Source organism: Ixodes scapularis, unplaced genomic scaffold, assembly GCF_016920785.2.
Source record: "Ixodes scapularis isolate PalLabHiFi unplaced genomic scaffold, ASM1692078v2 PGA_scaffold4__175_contigs__length_147842914, whole genome shotgun sequence".
Classification (NCBI taxonomy): domain Eukaryota; kingdom Metazoa; phylum Arthropoda; class Arachnida; order Ixodida; family Ixodidae; genus Ixodes; species Ixodes scapularis.
The window spans coordinates 123,008,991-123,029,035 of NW_024609879.1; the positions used below are offsets into that span (position 1 = coordinate 123,008,991).

Here is a 20,045-nt window from a genome sequence, read left to right on the forward strand (position 1 = left end):
GTATATTTGCTCTGATGTTATATTTGCAATATATATACCAACAAAGCAAACTAAAATGTACGCTATTCACGTTCCATTCCGATGGTTTTGCGCCTCAGGGACACCAACCCATAGACGAGTGAACCTTTCATTAAATAAATACATGTTCTCTCTCCCTCCCATGGTTTTGAGCACAAAATGGCAGGGTGAGCGGTTCACTACTTTTCGCCATGAAGAGTCGTCGGTGCGCGCTATCCGCCGGAAGCTACGTTGAAAGAAGTAGCGCATAGTAGTGCCACTAAATAAGCTACGCTTCAGTGTAACGACACTTGGCCGTATTATGCCTCAAAAGTATGGTTGCCAGTTACCTGAACCTTTATCTGAAATTGCAGGAGACGCTTTTCCGCCCTCCACAAATGTTTGAACAGTTCGCGACAGAGCAAAGCAATATTACGTGAGCTTCCTAACACCGAATCTAATGCTGAGGAAGTCGCACTTTTGAATCGTGACGATCGGCAGTTGCGTCTGCTTTACATACGAACCAAAATGGCGGCGCCCACAACAATGTCGGGGACCGGAATGCAGGTACTCTAAGCGCAGCTCATTTAGTGGCTCTAGCATAGACGGAAGGGGGCTGAAAGCTTATGCGCAGCGCAAGTTCGTCTGCTTCTTTTGCAGAGATTGTAGTGACGTCAGAACGCCGAGCTCTGATGGAAGGATAGTGGGTAAACCGTTTTGAGTTCCACCCACTATCCTTCAGGCTTAGCTCGGCTTTCAGCGCGAGCTCGCTGGCTTCTGCGGTCCTTTGGTTGCGCGTGCCTGCATGTTCACATTTATGTCAGCAAAAAAAGAAACCTCGCGCAGAAAGCGGAGCTTCTAGTCTCAGCTTAAGCGTGAACGGAGTATATAATACACCCTAGCCTCCGCTCGTCGGGTGCATGGTGTATTTGACATCGCGCGCGACTCCCACGCAAAGGCGCGGGGTTCGAACCCCGCCTCCCTAGCTCTTCTTTTTTATCTTTCGAGGCTCTTATTCCGAAGCGTTCTAGTAGACTATTGTAACATATCGCTTGTCCTTGTTCAGAAAGTTCTAGGCCACGTTGTGTGTATAAAAGAAGCTGTTACTGTCAAAATCGGGTGAGTCGCCCCTCCGCCGCCGACGCAGGATACTCGGTACTTTGTTTTAGTTTGTACGTTGAAGTTACGCTTCATTACGCGGTATTTTTAGGTCCACATTCGCCTAATATTTTCCATCCGTGACACTATATATAGGGGGCTATAAATGCACCTGTGCGCCACCGGTCAAGATATCCAATATTAGATCTTTTGACCTTTCTACCTCTTGACCCATTTAGATCTCTTGACACGTTGGATCTCTTGACTCGCTACACCTCTTGATCCATGTTAGATCTCCCTGCTCATGGAACCTGTTGACCAATATTGGATCTTTTGACTCGTGGACCTCTTGACTCATTTGGATCTCTTGCCACGTTGGATCTCTTGACTCGCTACACCTTTTGATCCATATTGGATCTTTCTGCTCATGGGACCAATTGACCAATATCGGATTTTTTGACTCGTTGGACCTCTTGACTCGGAACCCTCCCTGATCTTCACTTCCCAAATCTTCATCAGCAATCCCCAATACCACCCCCCCCGGGCCGAAAAATGTTCCTGGCTACGAAGTTACCCATTCTTGGCGGCATCCACGATGACGCCTCGTCTGCTGACCGCCGCGTACACACATCCATGCGTGTGTATAGAGCGGGGGCGTGGACCAATCAGGCGCTTTCCCTCGTCACCCCCGCGAAGCGAAGCGAAGCATGGCGCACGGTCACCCGCCACGTCCGCCACGACCTTCTGGGACGCCGTTTGGAAGAGACGACGAATCGTGACCGGACTCCGAGTGTTGTCCGACCGCCGTGCGCTATACTTCCTCATCCTTCTCGTGTCTCTATCTCCTTTTTGTTGTTTTTGTTTTGTTCTTGCGTACGTGTTTTGCGCGATGTAGCGTTGCTACACCATACCGTCGCTTTTTTCGTCGCGCTCGACCGGCATTATGCCCACGCAGGTAGACGCATCTCATTGGCCCATCGGAATGTTTCTGACGTCATCTTCGTTTGTATTCTTTTGTCTTTTTTGTGTGCATCTGTGTGTCGTTATTCGCGTAAGAGGAAACCGGGGCACCGAGGCAGGGGGCGTATGTGCGTGTGTGTGTCTGTTGTTTTGTTTATTTTTTACTTTTTTTCTCGTGTCTGGCGACCCACTCCGTAGAAATGCTATTCTGCGTCAGCTTTCGTGGGACCAGGTAGCACAACCTTGACGGATCTGAAATAGAAAGCGTTATTTTTCCAGTCGTAGATTGAAAGGGTCCCGCAGACAAAACTGCTAAGGGCAGCTTTGTCTGGATCTGACGGAGGACTATTGCGGGGAAGGCGCAACGCGCAACCAAAATTTTAGTCGCACGTCTTTCCAATCCAATGTGCCCCACGCCGGTCTTCGATCGGTGACGTAGGAACTCTAACACTACGACCCTGTTTTTTTTTGTTTTTTTTTGTATGCGTTTATTGAAATAACGTCTGTGATATGACGCATAGACTTGCGGAGATTGGAGCCGCGACAAGAATATCTTAACATCCAACGGGCAGACATTTATATTTACACATTGTCCAAGGTCAGCGGAGGGCGTTCTAAGCCCTATCCGCAAACAATACATGCAAAATCCGAAGAAAAAAAAAAAACCGACAGAGTCGCGTCGGTAGACATTATAATAGTTGGCATCGCTTGGCATGTCGCCATGCTTCTGAGTCAGTGGCCCGAGTCAGCGATAAAATTTCGACGTGAGTAAAGGTCCGAAAATTGCCCAAGTAAACGCCTCTGCGTAAGTCTTCGAATACGCGGCTTGCAGTGATGTCACATCAGCGGCCGTTGCGGTGGTCTTGCTGCACAACGCGTATAGCTTCTTAGCAGGCATTGAGCAACACGGAATCTGATTTTCTCGGTAACAAGTATAGGAATGACCATCACCATACGATGACTTCACCTCCAATCTATGAATATAGCGCGTAGGCGAGAGGAGGGATTGGTGACTTATCACAAGGACACGGCAGCCAGCCCCGATTTGACAATGTAGTCAGAACTGATCAGTAACCAGGCAAAAGCTCACTGGGATGCGGTTTTTGTCCGGTATTCAAACCAACCGAGTCAACGCAAAAAAAAAAAAAAAATGGTACAGCCCTAGGTAATACTTAGTAAACAACTCCAATCGTATGCTCGCATACATAAAGTCGTAACTTATCTATGGCATCTTCATCTTTAAAACTTCTACTTTACAAAACCCCCGTCAGCTCTAAACTTCGGTATGCATGTTCGGCATGGGATCAAAGCTTTACATTTCTCGCCAATAACCTGGAATCTGCTCAAAATCAAAGCGCTCGTGCGTTGCACGGCACATAGCTTCTCTGCATAAGGCAGTGCGACGCCCCAAGCCGTTTGGAGAACCCTAGGGTTCTTCGATCCGTAAATAGCCATATACTCTAGGGAACTCAAAGCATGGCTCCCTAACATCTCACATACGAAACAGGAGACGGTGCCGCATCAACGCTCTAAGCTCGCCGCTGTTTATCCAAATTAGCGCCGCGCTGCACACGCGTTCCTCACACACAGTGCGGTGGTTTTTTTCGCGTGAGTTGAAACGTGGTGGCGCCAGTGTCACTTCCGGTCCTGAACTGCGGGCAACGGGTTTTTACAGTAGTACGAAATCCAATTCTCGCGCTACCTTCGCGAAATTACCGCCTATCGCATTGTCGGAAGCAGTGAAAAATAGGGAATATACACGGACAGGAAAAGTGCCAGAGGCTACCGTGAGATGGCGCTACGGAATGTTGCCAAACCAAAAAAAGGTCGAACGCGGATAACGCCTTTTTTACACAGACGCATTACCAGTGAAGAAGACACTTCGTAAAATCTGTGGCGTACCCATTGGCACGCGTGTTCGGGAAACATCATGACATGTGCACATTTACACAAAAAGGCAGTTTATATTTTATCAACACATAAAATCAAAGCGAATAATAGCGTACACCCCAAACCGAGTGTCAGTCAATGAAAATAAGAAATACCCCAAACCGTGTAATTATACTTTTCTTTCTAAAACACGTATCGAGTGACCACTCCTCCTCCCTCCGATGTAAACAATACAATATTCATTCTGAAACGTACACATGCGACCTGGCATGAAAGCGATACGTTTATAAATGAAAACAAAACTCCTTTAGGGATATTCGTTGCGGGTTACGGCTCTAACGGGAAGCCGCGAAACACTTTGCGGTCCCACATATTTTATATTTTTTCGCACATCGTTCTTTATTTCTTTGGCTCGAAACACTTTTGTCTATGTCATAAACGACCGTATCTCGTTGTTAGTATGTAAATTTTACCTCGCAAACACCGCGAAACATGCGCTCCAGTGAAATGCACTGGAGCGCATGCCACGCTCGGCTTGGGCACATAATAAAATCATCCAAATCTCGGAACAAAGAAAAATAAAAGAACGGGCGACAGGTCACAATCTATTTTTGCGTCGTCGTGCTAATCGTTCTTTCATTTTCCTCGCCTCGGGACTTAGATTATGAGTCACGAGAGAATTCTTGTTTTCACCACTACCCGCCGTGATCACCGCGATCGCGGGCTGATAAAACCGCTTTGTCTCTTACACCGTCGCATAGCAATCGAACGGTGAAGGGCATCTGAACATTTGCGATATACGGTTCTCTTTGCTTCCTTATCTTTTTCTTTTATTAGCGGGTGCCGATAACGGCATCGCACGTAACACAGAGATACACAAAACCTACACCGATAACCCCAGGCAGACGCGCGGAGAACGAGCGCAGTGGTATCAAAATGGCGGCTCCCTCTGCGAAGCGTTACTCGCGAACGCTGCTCGTCTTGCTCAGCTGTTTCGGCGTCGGATTTGCAGCCAACACGTGTGAGTGATTTCGTTATATGCTTTCGGGAACCGTGAACGAAATAAAGACAACGCTAAAGATTGACTCGTTATGTCAGACTCAAAAGTTGCGACTCGTTTGGAACCGTCCACGGACCTAACCAAGCCACTAAACAAGCCAACGGTGGCCGATAAAAGCCACAGACGCGAGGTCAACTGGATCATTTGGGCTCGTCTGTACGCAGATGATTGCACCTCACACCGGTGTAGAAAACGTGTTTTATATTCGCAACTTTCAGCAATGGTAATACCGTGGTGTAAGAATCGCCCTCGGGGTTGGTGTCACTTGAAATCGTTTTTGTTTGTTTAAGACGTATCCTATAATGATGTTTCCACCACCTTGACATCAAGGCATTTGTGGGAAACGTGAGAGGTGAGAGATGGGGAATACAATGAGGATGAAATGTTTAAAAATAGTGCCGGATACCGGCGTCTCGAATGAACTTTAGCAGAGAGTCCAGCACGATCTCCCCTGGTTCGTGTCCGCCACACCAACCACATAATCATGTTTAGTCGTGAGTCCAAAATCCGCCTAGTCCGGGTATTTCAGTCGCGCACCAGTCACCTATAGCTGCGTTTGGAGATTTGTGTTTGTCCTTTGTCCCTCTTGCTCCCCTTCTCCAGGGAGTGTTTCGTCATTCTTGTCCAGCTCGCTTGCACCTTTGTATTTAACTGCATTATAATCAATCAGTCAACACTGGGTGTCTGCGAGAAATCTGAACCCTGTTTTTCGCACCGCAAAAATATACTAGACTTCGCGGAGAGCTCGAACTCCGTCAGAACGTAGCCGGAGCCGTTTGAGCAAGATGCCAAACTTTCAGCATCAATACTTATCCTATTCAAAACTTGTAAGCGATTTTCTGAAAAATTTTATGAAACAAATGGCGGGGATCACTTGCCTCTGGGGATCACTTGCCTCTGCATTGTGCTGCTTGTAAGTGCCAGCCCAAATTCAACATCACCATCCTCGGGAGGGGCAGATAAAACCACCAGAGAATTATTACAAGCGTATGCGATAACAAAAGAGGGGCAAGATGCATATGTCAGCAAAACATCAGTTTATCTACACACACACACACACACACACAAAAACACGCACACACACACACACACGCACACACAGACACACGCACACAGGCACACACACACGCACACACGCACGCACGCAAATTGCTTACCTTGACACATGCATGTTGATGTTGCTTACCTCGACACCTTGGTGTTTTTTTTTGTTTTTTTTTTAATAAATGTTTAGTCGTGAGTTCAACGCTTGCGCAGCACCTCCTAGACAGCTTTAAATCCTGCGCATTACGTCACATGACGTCACGTCCGGGAGGCCGGCACGGGCTCTGACTGGATGCGAGTGCCGCGTCTGCGTTCGCGTGGGACTATGATAGGAAACGAGCCCCACGCGAACGCTGACGCTGCACTCGCATCCAGTCAGAGCCCGTGCCGGCCTCCCGGACATGACGTCATGTGACGTAACACGCAGGATTTGCTGTCTAGGAGGTGCTAGCTTGCGTCGTTCGCATCCCTGTTGTCCTTGTCCGTATTCTTTTGCCCGCTGTTTATTTCCGATTGTACCATGGACCAAATCGCCTCGTTTTACGGATGATGATTTTCTGGAGAAAGGAAAGCAGCAATAAATGCCCAAAGAAATGTAAAAAAAAAAGGGGGGGGAACGAGGATTCCAGGACAAGTCAGGGACAGAAACCTCTAAACTTTAGGATAATATTCGTAATGCTAGAGACGATTTTCGAGGAAGAGTTGACGAAAATCTCGCTGTAAAAAGCTAAAATGCCCAATCATTTTTTTTTTTTTATATCCGCTTTTTTATTTGACAGATTACCTGTTTACGAAATACCTCGCCTCCTGCTTTGATTTTACTTTTTTCGACGAGTTTTCATAGTTCCATTTGGCGAATGACTTATTGGCGGAAAACTCCGCCCCCTGCTTTAATGTGGCCTTTTATTTAAACAAGTTATCATAGTTCCATTCGACGAATCACTTTTCGACGAGACACCCCTGCTTTACTGTTGTCCTTTATTTATAAGAGTTGTCATAGTTCCATTCGACGAATCACCTTTCGACGAGACATCGCCCCCTGCTTTACTGTTGCTCTTTTTCATAGACGAGTTGACATTCGACGAATCACCTTCCAATGAGTTACCCGTGTCCCGCTTTGCTGCATATTACCCCTCTTGTTTAGACAAGTTGTCATTGTTTTATTCGACGAATCGCGTTCTGATGAGCGACTCCGCGTCCCTCTCTGTTGCCAAACTTTTTTGTAAACAAGCTGTCATAGTTTCACTCGACAAAGGACTCCGCGTTCCGCTTTGCTGTTACACAAATTGTCATAGTTCCCCCTTTTTTTTTTTTGAAGTTGTCATAGCATCCATTCGGGGAATCACCGATCGACAAAAGTCTCCAAGTCCCGCTTTGCTGTCACTCCTGATAACTTCGTGCAACCGATATTTTTCTTCCGACACGCTCTCTATACCGATGTTGTCGAAGCTCGTGCCAATACCACTATCTCATGTCTCAGGTAATGAACTCCGATAATTGGCATGAAGCCACCCCTCATCTGTTGTGCGGCCTCTTTTGTCTCGCCCTCTTATCTACACAGACAAATACAAGTATCGTCGATCGGAATTCCAACTGTGCACACGTTCTCTTCATCTCGAGTGAGCCGTCAATCACACGAAACGATCACTGGCACTTGAATCCAATGTCGATGGAGACTGTTCTGGCGCGAATTCAGGCCCTTAATTGCATGCATCAGACTAGAGCAACAGCAACTTGCACCTGTGCAACCGTAAATTGACGTTCTATATAATAGTACGAGAATACACAACCTCATCTGCAACGTATGCATCTCCCGCGTAACTCTATAAAAACGAGTAAGAACAAAAGACTCCGCAATAATATATTGGCTTTTAACTTCGCGAACTCTGTTCGTGCAGTCACGAAGCAAACGCTAAGCCTACGTATTACTGCTTACGACCGAGTGATTTTACAACCTCTTGTGATCTCTTACGGCGAGAGAACACACTAACGCCATCTATCGAGTAACCGTATGGAACACTTTGAATTTTCATATATTTCTTTTTTTCTTTCGTGCATCACTTTTTTATTGGCTTAACAAAGATTTTTTTTTTTTTTTTTTTACAGCGGAGTTGTTAAGGGCTAGCTTCCCCGGAATGGTGTCCGCCGGATTAGAAATGATGACACCGAACTCTGGACAGCTACCGCCATCTATGAGTGACGGCGGCAACCAGACAACTGGTTGCCGCCGCTCCTAGATGGCGGCAACCTTTCTTCGGAGGAAGAGCGGGAGCGGAACGAGTGGCGATGTGCGCAGCAGCGCGGATGGTACCGCAACAGTCGCTATCGCCTAAAGTTCCACTGCGTCGAGAGCTTCAGATTCCCGTGCGAAAGAAGAGCAGATCGCTCACCTGGAAAGCCACCGCCTCTTCCTTCTTCACCAGAGTGGAAAGGCTGAAAGCTTCTTACAATGTTATAAACGAATATTTCTCAAAGATAGTTTGTACATTTCACATCGCGAACCCTTCAAAACCTGCGTTTTAGTTAAATGCGGTTCCAGGGTCACCTCATAGATGGCGCCAGCGTGTTCGATCGTCGCTAGAGAGCCTGGATTATAGAGAGGGTGCATCTCAAACCAAAGGAAGCGTTTGCAATTTAATGGCGGACGCCTCCAGCCAACGTTACTAGAACCACTCAGTTGGGAAACTGCCATAGAGCCTGCCCTGAAAAAGTGGCACCGATCCGTACTCGAGAACCGAGCTTTCTCTGGTAAGCTGTTCTTAACCATTGACGTCTCTGACGTCACAATGTGGTGACGCCGGCTACTACTGCGCATGCGCTGTGCCCACTTCCAGCGCCATTTGCCCGACAAAATGCAGTTGGTACAATATTGATACGACTTAGGAATGAAAAAGGACAAGTTAGCGGTGGTAGAAAAAGATAGTAAGGGACGGCAACGTCCCAAACTCAACCACTGCGTTTACTGAAACACCCTCCTTATACTCAATCCAGAAACGCATATCACCACCAGATCGCAGAACATTTTTACTTTCCAAGGACACGCCATGCCAACAAGTGTAGATTTCGTGCGGGTTATTGGAAAGCAGAATGTTTGCACTAATATTTTAGCCAAGCAATAACCCCTTCGCTTTCCTAAATTACCCTCAACCCCATAACTATCCCCTTGGTTAAAATTAGTATGGCTCCTACAATTATATGCCTCGTATATTTCTTTTTAAGTTTCCGCCCAGTTATTTAACAACCAGTGTTGCTCACCCTATTACGCCTCAGGCCTCGTATGCTACATTTTCATGAGCCCAAACTAGCCAACTGGCTATGGGTCCATCTACTTTTTCAATTAACTGCTGTTAAAACCAATTGATTTCCTGGGCAGCGGCGTAGACTTTCCATTTTCCCAGGGTGTGTGGGGGGTGGGAGGGGGGGGAGGGGGCAGGCTGAGAAGTTCTCCGGGGGGGGGGGGGGGGGGGGGGGGGGGGGGGGGGGAGTGCTTTTCTGCGCAATTTTTTGTTTACACCGGCAATTATCAGTAGTTTGTTTTAGGTAGTACATTTTACAGCTTACGTATATCTTCTTCAGCTATCATTGTAACAGCAGTGCTTTTGGTCCATTACTTTTTCTAATTTTTTATTAACGACTTGCCAACTAATATTTTTTCAAGCATGCGGCTCTTCGCGGACGACTGAATCATCTATCGCTTCATTGGGATCGTTTAAATTATGACTCCACGACTCCGGTTCGAGTAACTCCGTCGCAGTCGCTACTAGACGGACTTTTGGAACAGCTCCGGACGGAGTAGCCGCCCCTCTATATGAACGTCCGGTTGTCTTTTTTTTTTTTTTTTTTTTTTTTTTTTTTTCTGATGGGACATCGCAAAATGGCAGGCTGCTGTGGAAGCAGACCAAGCGGACGTAAAAGTGATCGATGCCGCGTTACCTTCTCGCCAGAACTAGAGATTGAAGCTAAAAAAAGCACGCTCGGATTCCACCTCCCATGTATTTTGTCAATAAAAGCAACGTGGGCGTTAATTTGTTCACATGCCACTACTAGAAGCTCGTTACATTACACGCAAACGTTACGCGCAAACAGCGCCTCGGCAAGGTTCATGACCAGGGGAGGGGGGGGGGGGGGGAGGGCTCTGCCCCCCTCCCCTTCCCAGATTCTACAAGAGGCACGAGCCCTGACGCCCCCCCCCCCCCTCCCCCCCAAGTCTACGCCTATGTTCCTGGGTTCTGGTGGCAATGCGTTTGTGGGTATATAGGGAGGGTGACTGAACCAAAGCAGTAACTGAGTTTGAGACGTTGTATGTTCCCTACTTCCTTTTCCACCACTGTAAACTTTTCTCCTCTTCATGCCCTAGACTCGGGTTAATATCACTATGGCACCCTTCCCATACACTCCAATAAAATGGGTTCTTAATTTGTATCTCCTCGCAGACTACATGCAAGACTACTGCAATCAATCGCAACTCGAGACAGTGTTCCTAGAGGCGAATGGAGAACGGTCCTCTGTATCGATCCGGGCCTACAGGACCAGAAATCTCACCGAAGTGAAGGGATGCGCGTCCGCCATCAAAGTCCTCGCCGTCCGTCCAGACCAGAAGAGCGCCGTCGAAGGCACGAAGGCCAGGATCGTCGTCTCCGTCCACGACTTGGACACCGTGATCCACCCCAAGGAAAACTACTGCATCGACTACCTGGACGTGAGTCCTCTTGAAACTCGTGTTTCTGACGTCACGCCATGGACTCGTTACGTAACCCGTTACAAGTAATGCGTTACATAGTTTTCGTAACATTTCTAATGCGAAAGCTTGAACTGGTCTCATGGAGCGAGCCGACGTCATCAGCCTTGAAACCACGCAAACGGCTCTTAAATCCTCCTCCAAAGCAAAGCCGGCTCCCATTCGCCGGCTTTGCTTTGGAGGAGGTGCTTTTACACCGCTTCGATCCCAATGGCTAGCGCGCGTCGACCAGGCTCCCATTCGCCGGACACGCAGCGCCAATCAGCGCGCCAACACGCGTACAGTAAGAATGGTGTACATGCTTTCGCATTCACAATTCATAAGTGCTGAAGTGTATTTTGTTATTTTCGTAACTTTTCTTTTGATAAAGCAACGGGAAACGGCATTTAGTTATACTTCTGGAGCGGAACGTCTGCAAAACGAGTACCCAGCCTGTTTCTTACCTAGGCTCACGCCTGCTATTTGCACGATGAAAAACGTCTAGATAGACCATAAAAATGACCGCATCTCCACGTGGTGAATGATGTTGATTGGGGCGAAGCTCTGGTGGTGCTGATGATACTGATTTTGTTCATAGGCAGTGCTGATAGTGCTGTTTTTTTTTTTTTTTTATTGCTTGTAGGTATAGTGCTGAGTTCCGGGTTCCGTTGGTATGGAATGTGTGGAATGGAACGTGGTTATATACGCCTTTGAGCATTTGACTGCAGTGCCCTCTCGTCTATAAACGTTGAGCCAATGCATGCAAAGTTTAACGCGATTATATACGCATCTGACCGCAGCGCCCTCTCCTGTATAGAAGTTGAGCGGCTACATGCAACGTTTCATCCTTGACATCCCCAGCTCTTGAGTTACTACCACACCTCAGAGCCCCCTACTCGTCCCGCAGTCGTGGCCGAGTGGTTAAGGCGACGGACTAGAAATCCCATTGGGGTCTCCCCGCAAGGTTCGAATCCTGTCGACTGCGCAAACATTTTTTTCCCTTTTTTTTTAGGAGACAGATGGGATGGGCAATCGATGTGAGCACGGACGCCGGACGCCGGACGTCGGACGGACAAGGCTAGACCCTAAGGAGCTTCGCCCCTAAAACAAAATATGCACAAGGGCGGCCATAGTTGTGTGCGCGGGTGCTGAGCGCGTGCTGAAGGCGAGCTTCCACAGTTCTTTTGCAACGTGCATTCTCCACCATCAAGATTGCCTGTCTTAGCAGCTTATTAATGTGAGCTCGCCCTGAGCATGCGCTCTTAACATCGCCCTCCAATGTGGCATCAAGTGAACACTCTCTATAGCCACAGTCATACCAAAATGAACGCGTTAAAAAAAGTATTAACGACGACAAATATTGCAAGCGGATACTGCTTCATAAAAACGAAATGAATAGAACGCGTTCCTTTTTAATTTAAATAGTTTTATTTAGACATTATAGGTCCAGGGTAACAGTGCAAAAGCCAGATCTGCCGGACGTGGCCCTAACATCCGTTTACAATGCTCAGCAGGCGAAAACAAAAACAATTTTGAATCGCAGTAACGGATAACGTACTTATACCCTTGTTACACGGGTGCATTTAACTGCAGTTACGCTAAGCCACAGTTAGCGCACAATACTGGCCGACAACATTCTCCGACTATGCAGTCAAAGCTATGGGCGAACGTGCGCTAGAGAATCTTGAGCACACATCGAAGCAGTGCACGAGCGCTCTCCACTTCTTCTGAAATAGCTGTCCGAGAGTATAGTGCGGTAACTGTGGTGCCACGTAACAGCAGTTAAAGCTGAGTTAACCACGGTTAAGAGTGCTCGTGTAACAGGGGTATTAGTTACTTTTTGAGTAACGAGCAACCGTATTTAGTGACTTTATTTCAATGAAGTGCAGGTGTCTGCTTCACTCTAATGCGGTGGTGCAGCGCTGACGCCTCGCTCCAGTTAAAGCCACTTCATGTTTGAAAAGTAGCGCAAGGTGCGTCGATGCACGAGAGACGTGCCACGTGCAGCCCTTGGGAAGATGGCGGCACAACGCAGCACTGAGCTAGATTTTGAGACGCCATGTTCTTCCCAGAAGTGGCGCGCGGCACGTATCTCGAGCATTTCCACAACAATGAATGGCGCCACTTTTCCCAGGATAGAGGGGCTTTAGCTCCAGTAGGAAAGAAAAAAAAAAAGAAGAAGATAGCGTCTTTGATGTTATGTACAGGGTGTCACAAAAGAAAATTTACAGTTTTTTTGTTTTTTTTTATTTTTTTACCGCAAATATAAACTCATCGCCAAACGCTCATTCTCCGCCCAAAGGTAGTGCTAGAGGTCACAACCAGATGCCAAAGTTTCAGCCCGATCCGATACCTTATTCAAAAGTTATAAGTGATTTTCTGAAAAGTTCAATGGGAAAATGGCGGCCGACGGAGTTTTTGAATACATGGGGCTCTATGGGCACCAGAAACCGAAAACAGGCAAAAATAGGCTCCATTTTCCCATTTAAATTTTTAGAAACTCACTTATAACTTTTGATTAAGTTATCGGATCGGGCTGAAACTTTGGCATCTGGTTATGACCTCTAGCGCTACCTTTTGGCGGAAAATGAGCGTTCGGCGATGTCTAGTTTATTATTGCGGTAAAAAAAAAAAAAACTGTAAATTTTCTTTTGTGACATCCTGTACATTGCAGACGAGCAATGTTATGACCTGGGGGTGTGTCACGTGACCTTGGGGGGGGACGTGACCTGGGAGTCACGTGACCCCCCAAAAAAAGTTTTCCGCTACATTTAGCGGGGAAATTTTTCCGCTAGATTTAGCGGGGAAATTCATCTATAATGCACCGCGCGGTTACGCCGACGGCGACGCCGCTCAAGCTGGAAACGGGCGCCTAAGAGCTGCGCTCTAAAACTTCCTACATACAACGCCCGCTTGCTAACTGGCGCAACGACCGACAGATGGCGGCAGCGGCCCCGGCAGTTCAGAGCCGTGTATACAGAGTTTGGTCAATGGGAGGCGCAGGAAGAGCCGGGGCGTGCACCAGACGCAGGAAGTGGGCTAGACATGCTTTCTTGGCCAACCAGAAGCCTAAAAGAGTCCCCTAGCGGTGGTAGCGAGAAACTGTTTGGTTCAAGGTATATGTTGGTATATGGTTTTAATAGACCCTTTCCGAAATTCAGTCTGGCCACTTTGATCACTATCATCATCTGTGGAACGGCATCTGTGCCATACGAATGGCGGCCTTCTAGTGACTGATAAAGGAAGACGTTGAAGATGCTCCTAAGCGGATATTGCGAGGCCTGTACGTTCGGGGGTCAGTACGAAGCGAAGTAGGGCTGGAACACAAGAGCTACGTAAGCGTTTATTTCTAATTGCTCAGATTCAGTCAATCTATGGGCGGCACACAATCGGCTTTAAAGCACTTTGGTGTATAGAATTTTCTCGAGGCATCTCAGTGGGTTGGAACTTTGTTCTGAATGCACGTTCTTGGTCACCATCAACCTGAAAGTGATCGAGAAAGAACTCCCACTGAACAATTCCTCGCGTGCCGTCGACTTGCGAAAGTGACGGTGCCGATACAAGTTCATTTCCGCCATTGATAGGGCAAAACCTAAACTGCTTTACGAACCACCAGATGGCACTGAATTTCTGAAAGGGTCTATAAGCGCGTAAGAGTGAAGTGTAGCAGGGCCGTAACCAGGGGGGGGGGGGGGGGTTAGGGGGTTCTGACCCCCCCCCCCCCCCCCGAAATTTTTTTCTGGGTACGGCCCTGGTCGGTGCACTTGCAGCCAGCCGAATTTAATCTCCACCTCTGCGCACGCGCAGTCACACCGGTAGGCTACCGGGTACCAAACGGGGACCGGTTCTTCGGTTTGCTATAACTCTCCATTATATGCCACCGATGCACATGATTCATAGGCGAAAATAAGACAAAATGGCCGCCGTTGTCCCCGAAAACCCCCCCCCGAAATTTTTTTCTGGGTACGGCCCTGAAGTGTAGTAACACTTTATGGTTGAAAATAGGGTGCACGTGATATTTCGATCATGATCATGCAGAAAGATGTAAGAAACGAACGCGCCGCTCAACTGTTTTGCTCGGACAGAGTGTGACCGCTCGGACGGCACATTACCGGCCCCCGGGGCTTGGCGTACGGACTATGTCGATCGTTTGGCTACCATGATTTTTGATGACCATGATTGAAAATCACGTGCACCATATTTTCAGTCACCGAGAGTTACTCTGACGCACTTATCATGTTTGTTTCTCGCGACCACCGCCAGGGTATTATTTCCGACTTATGGTTGGCCACATTCGAACTTGTGAAGACGCCCTGGAGGCTGGAACACGCCCAGCCCGCTTTCGGCCAATGGCGCCTCCTCATTTTTCTCCTATAGACCATTCCACTTAGAGCTCTCAGGGCGGCACCATTTTGTTAGACCACAGTGCCCTCTCCACACATCTGGGAAGTTCAGCAAGTTCGGCGGGGTAAAACGAGAGAGGGCACGAACCCGACTCCGCTAACAGACAACAAACCCGGAGGTTTCCGTTCTCCATCTTTGGGCGTTACCGGCAGGCTGAACCGAACATCGATCTCTAGCTCGTGGCTGCCGTTATGAAGTGGTTCGCGTTCTTAGAATATTTCTGGCTGCTCTAAAATTAGCCTTTAGCGCTCAGTTGTTTTACTACAGTAAATGATCAAATAGCGTATCTTTGTTCCGTTACTTCAATAGCAGTGGAGTCAGCCGGCATCTCAACCACTGCGTCTCTTGCGCCAGGAGAGCACGTTTTTATTTATTCCAGACTTTCACTCGTTGTCGCTAAAGGTCTACACCAGTACGAACTTTGTATAGTAAAATAGCTACAGCAACCGGATTTACTTTTCGCCGGAGCGACCGGCCACTCTGACAGCGACCTACCCGCGTCCAATAATAATAAAAATAAAGACCTGCCCGCGTCGCGTGTCCTGTTTCTCGCTCCCTCCCGAACGTCACAAGACCACGTGGTTCGACGTCACGTGACCATGACTCTGACGACCCGAGACCAATGTTGCCTGACGCAACCGAAGTTTCGGTTTCGGTATCTGCTGATGTTTAAATTAGGATTACACAAATAATATTCCACATTTCGCGAATCCGAAGACGTAGAGTTGTTTAGTAGTGCTTTGTGAATGTGAATCACATGGAAGCCTAAATTTTTCGGAATTGAGCGGAGCTGCCCTTTAAGAGAAATTTGAGTAACAATAACAGACGTTTCGCAAAGCGTGTACAACCCAGAGTTGCCACTCAGGGCATCGGAGGAAAAAGAGAAAAAGGAAATACACAAAAACAAACAAACAAACAATATATGCCAGGTGAAACAGAGCAGAAACAAAAAATCACTAGTAGAAGTACACAAAACGCACACAAAGAACACAGTAACTAAATAAAAGGTTGTTGTTTTGTTTGGGGCATTCCCCATATAAAAATTTAAAAAAAGCTGTTTTTGGCTTATTAGCAACTCTCCTCTTAAGGGGTATTCACACGAGGGAGAAACCCCAGGGATTTCTCCACGGCACGCGCATCCTGCGACGAAAACGTCAGGCTTTGCGATGTGCAAAAGCCTCGCGTTTTTGTCTCGTGATGCGCGCGTGCTGGGGAAAAATCCCCGGGATTTCTCCCTCGTGTGAATACCCCTTTAGGAACTGAATCTCACACAAACAACAGGCCTCCGTCACCGTAGCGGTGACAAAAACGCAAAAAGAAAAAAAAGATAGGGTTCAAGTTGGCGGAGAAGAGGGCGGCGTCGCTTCAAGGTCACCCGAGAAACACAATAGGGGGGGGGGGGGGGGGGGGGGGGGAAGCGAGAAAATAAAAAAAAGTTTACAGCAGTTTAAAAGGCGTCCCTTTGAGATACTGATAGTGTGGGCCCAACGTGCTAAATTCAGATATCTAATAAAACTCGTCATTTTTTTCCCGTAATGTCATCACAAATCCACTTTCCACTATTATTATCTTTAGGTGTGTGTTGATGTTATGCCTGTCGGGCTGAAGTGTGCCCCTTATTTCAGGCCGTAAAATATGGCTCTTTTATGGGCTTCTTAGTTTCTCCAGTATAGTATATATTACACAGCGTGCAGTCGGGTTGTGCAGTCGAGTTGCTGTTTAATATTTAAAAATAAAGGAAACAGAAACGTAGCTCGGGACTATCAGCGGTCAAGACAAAATGGCAGAGCCCACATCGAGTACCCAGGCACGGACCACAGCCAGCAGACATTTCAGGCATTTTTATGTACCAGGGACACAGCATTCCTCCAAGACTACGATGCTTACGGAATGTGAAAATAGGAGGTTCGGGGAATATTTCCTTAAGTTTATCGTCCGCATTCATAATATTTAAATGATGATTCAGAGTTTAGACTTGATACGGTGTCCTTGTTTTGAGTGGAGCTGTGGTTTAGATTCAAGGAATGAGCTACGTTCTAGGGCGTCACTGCGGATATAGGCGCGGGATATTTTCTTGTGGCACCATTGAGGATGGATGTGGGATATTTTATTTTGGCTAGGGTGTTTCTGAGCGATAAAGTTTTCAGAGCAAATCCTGCGTAACTGAAGAAATTGACTGCACGATATTTTATTTTTTGACATAACGAACGATCTGGTGCCTGTCCTTAGGCTTCCTGTACAGCGAAAAGACCGAGTGCACAGACGAGCTGGTGGTAGCTAAAGATGTTCTTCAACACTAAAGACTGTGGTTTTTGGGTGAGACTATTTTGCCGGCAGCCGGCAAAATAGCCCGGGGAAAAAAATGCCGGCCGTTTCGGAGGGCGCGTGTATCACTGGGGAGCTCGTTAACACATCCCCCCCCTGCGTTCACGCCGCTTCGCGACGACAGTCTGCGGCTGCTCATTAGAAAAATATTGACCCAATTGGCCTACCAGTACACGCCGCTTCGCGGCGGCCCGCCGGCGGCCCAAGCCCCTCTCTCCTCCATTCACACCCCGAAAAGGGAGTCCATAGCGAAGTTCAACAAGGCGGTAAGTTGGTCTAGTTGGTTGAACATCGTCAAACGTGAAAACAGCGCAAAAAATTGTACAAAGGACAAGTGAAAGAAGTGCACGGACAAAGCGCTGACTGTCAACTAAAGTTTAATTTTCAGGCGAATTCGGTTCAGCGCACTCTAAGCTTGTGAAGAGGGTGGTTACTACGGGGTGTATGAGGGCTTCTCTGCTGAAGTCAAGCCATCATAGGTGTGAGAACAGTCTTTTGTTTCAGGTATCTAGGCTGAGATCGGTGGGATACCCTCTTGCGTTGATTGTGGGCGTGGCAGAGTCCCTCATAAAGGTGCTCAGGGGCCGACCCAGTCCTAAGATTAGACAAAAACCGACAACAAGACCGGTGGTGGTGCCTTATCTCCACAACCTCTCTCATCAGGTCAAGCGAGTGGCGCATAAGTTTAACGTGCCAGTGGTGTTTTCAGCACCCCAGAAGCTGTCACGCCTGTGCACTGCTGTCAACCGAGGGAGGAACAGTGATTTGCAATGTGATGTCAACCACCGCACTCCTTTTGTACCATGCGCAGTGGGGCTTATCTATCAGATCCCCTTCACATGTGGTAGGGTGTACATTGGACAAACGGGAAGGTGCGTGAACAAGAGGGCGAGGGAGCGTTCCCTTTCTCTCCGTTCCTCCCCCGCTGGCCACTTAGCGGTACATTGCAGTAGGTGCGGCTGCGTACCTGTTTTTCATGACTTGACGATCTTGGCGCGCAATAAAAGTAAGACCGCCAGGAAGATTGAAGAGGCATTTTTCATTTTATCTAAAGGGGAAGGGCAATGTGTGAGCGCACCGTCGGTGCACTTGGGGGATGATGAGGTCTTTTTTATCAGGGAGAATGGCAGGCATGAGTGAGGGTGATGACGTGGTAGAAATCCTGTCGGTTGGGTTGTATAATTTTTTGTCTGTATTGGTTCTTTCCTATGCTCTGTTTATTTTTCTGGTTCGCCTGAAAATTAAACTTTAGTTGACAGTCAGCGCTTTGTCCGTGCACTTCTTTCACTTGTCCTTTGTTCAATTTTTTGCGCTGTTTTCACGTTTGTCCATAGCGAAGTTTCGTCTACAACATTCGGTTTATTTAGTTTTTTTTTTGTTTCGGTGTTAATGCTAAAGAAGATATGTCGTAAATATCGCCAAATGCCTCTACAAAACAAACTTTCAAAAAAAAAAAAGAGAGAGAGGACACGGCGGATCGAACCAGGGACTTGCTGCGTACGAGGCAAGCACCTTACCACTGAGCTACTCAACACTTTTTTTTTTCTTTTGTAAACAGAAATTTATTTACAGTTATCTACAGAACACTATACTATGTACAAATGGTTCACTCACTTGGAATATGATACAAACTATTTACATACTGTCACTGAAGACCGCATAGCATTTGAGTCATCCATACACTTTTCACCAACCAGATTACGCTGTTGGCATAGGTATCCATTCTGCATAGCTTGCGCTGCAAGCTAGAGAGTTTGCTTTATAGGATGACCGGGGAACGGCTAAGATTGGTTACAACTTCTTTCCATTCTGTATCTTCACAAACTTTAACCATCCGTTGGCCCTCTGGTATAGCTATGTTCTTGAAATTTACCCATGAAGGCTTTGCAACCCCTCCTTCCGTGTCAACCTTTCTGGTTTTCCATAGACTGTAAAGCCCTAGAACGACAAGCGTGTCTAGCACACTGTCTAGTTGCTCTGAAAAATGTAAATAGCGAAGAATTTTCTCTTCCACCTCGAAATCTTTCCTTAATGTCCTTTTGAAAACATCCCAAAAGAAAAACGCGTCTACACAAATTACAAAAGCATGTGTAAATGTCTCGGTAGTCTTGCAAAGTCTGCAATCCAGGGACCATGCTTCCTCAATGCCTCTGGACTCAAGCCACTCCTTCACCGGCACAGTTCGCGAATGGAAGCGAAAGAAGAATGTTTTGCATTTTGGCGGAATCGGCATTCTCTTAATTCTTTTCATTAGGTCCATATTACAGTTTTGAGGAGGGTCGAACGGGCTTAATCGATATATCGGTTCAGGGAACAACGTTCTTAATAGCTGCTTTACTAGACTTATTTTGGAGCATGACTCTAGAAAGGCCTGATCAAATCTATCTTTTAGGAAATCTAAGGTGTCTGCTACTTCCTTATAAAAACCCCGCAACTTTCCGATATTGTGCGAGACCTGCAATCGGTTCTTAGGTTCAATGTAGTTTGTCAAAAATAATTTCTTACAAATTTCAAGGAATGGGTGTTGTGGTTCCTGGAAGAACTTCCACC

General features: G+C 47.2%; 1 protein-coding gene across 1 annotated transcript in view; it reads left to right on the forward strand.

Annotated features, from left to right (window-relative positions):
* The first annotated feature begins 4,828 nt into the window (after positions 1 to 4,828).
* LOC8024230 overlaps positions 4,829 to 20,045 on the forward strand; it is a 36,208-nt gene continuing 20,991 nt past the window's right edge. The window contains exons 1-2 of the mRNA XM_029967870.2: positions 4,829 to 4,966; positions 10,483 to 10,748. Coding sequence (XP_029823730.2) covers positions 4,882 to 4,966; positions 10,483 to 10,748 — 351 coding nt within the window. The 5' untranslated portion in view covers positions 4,829 to 4,881. The remainder of the gene's footprint in view (positions 4,967 to 10,482; positions 10,749 to 20,045) is intronic.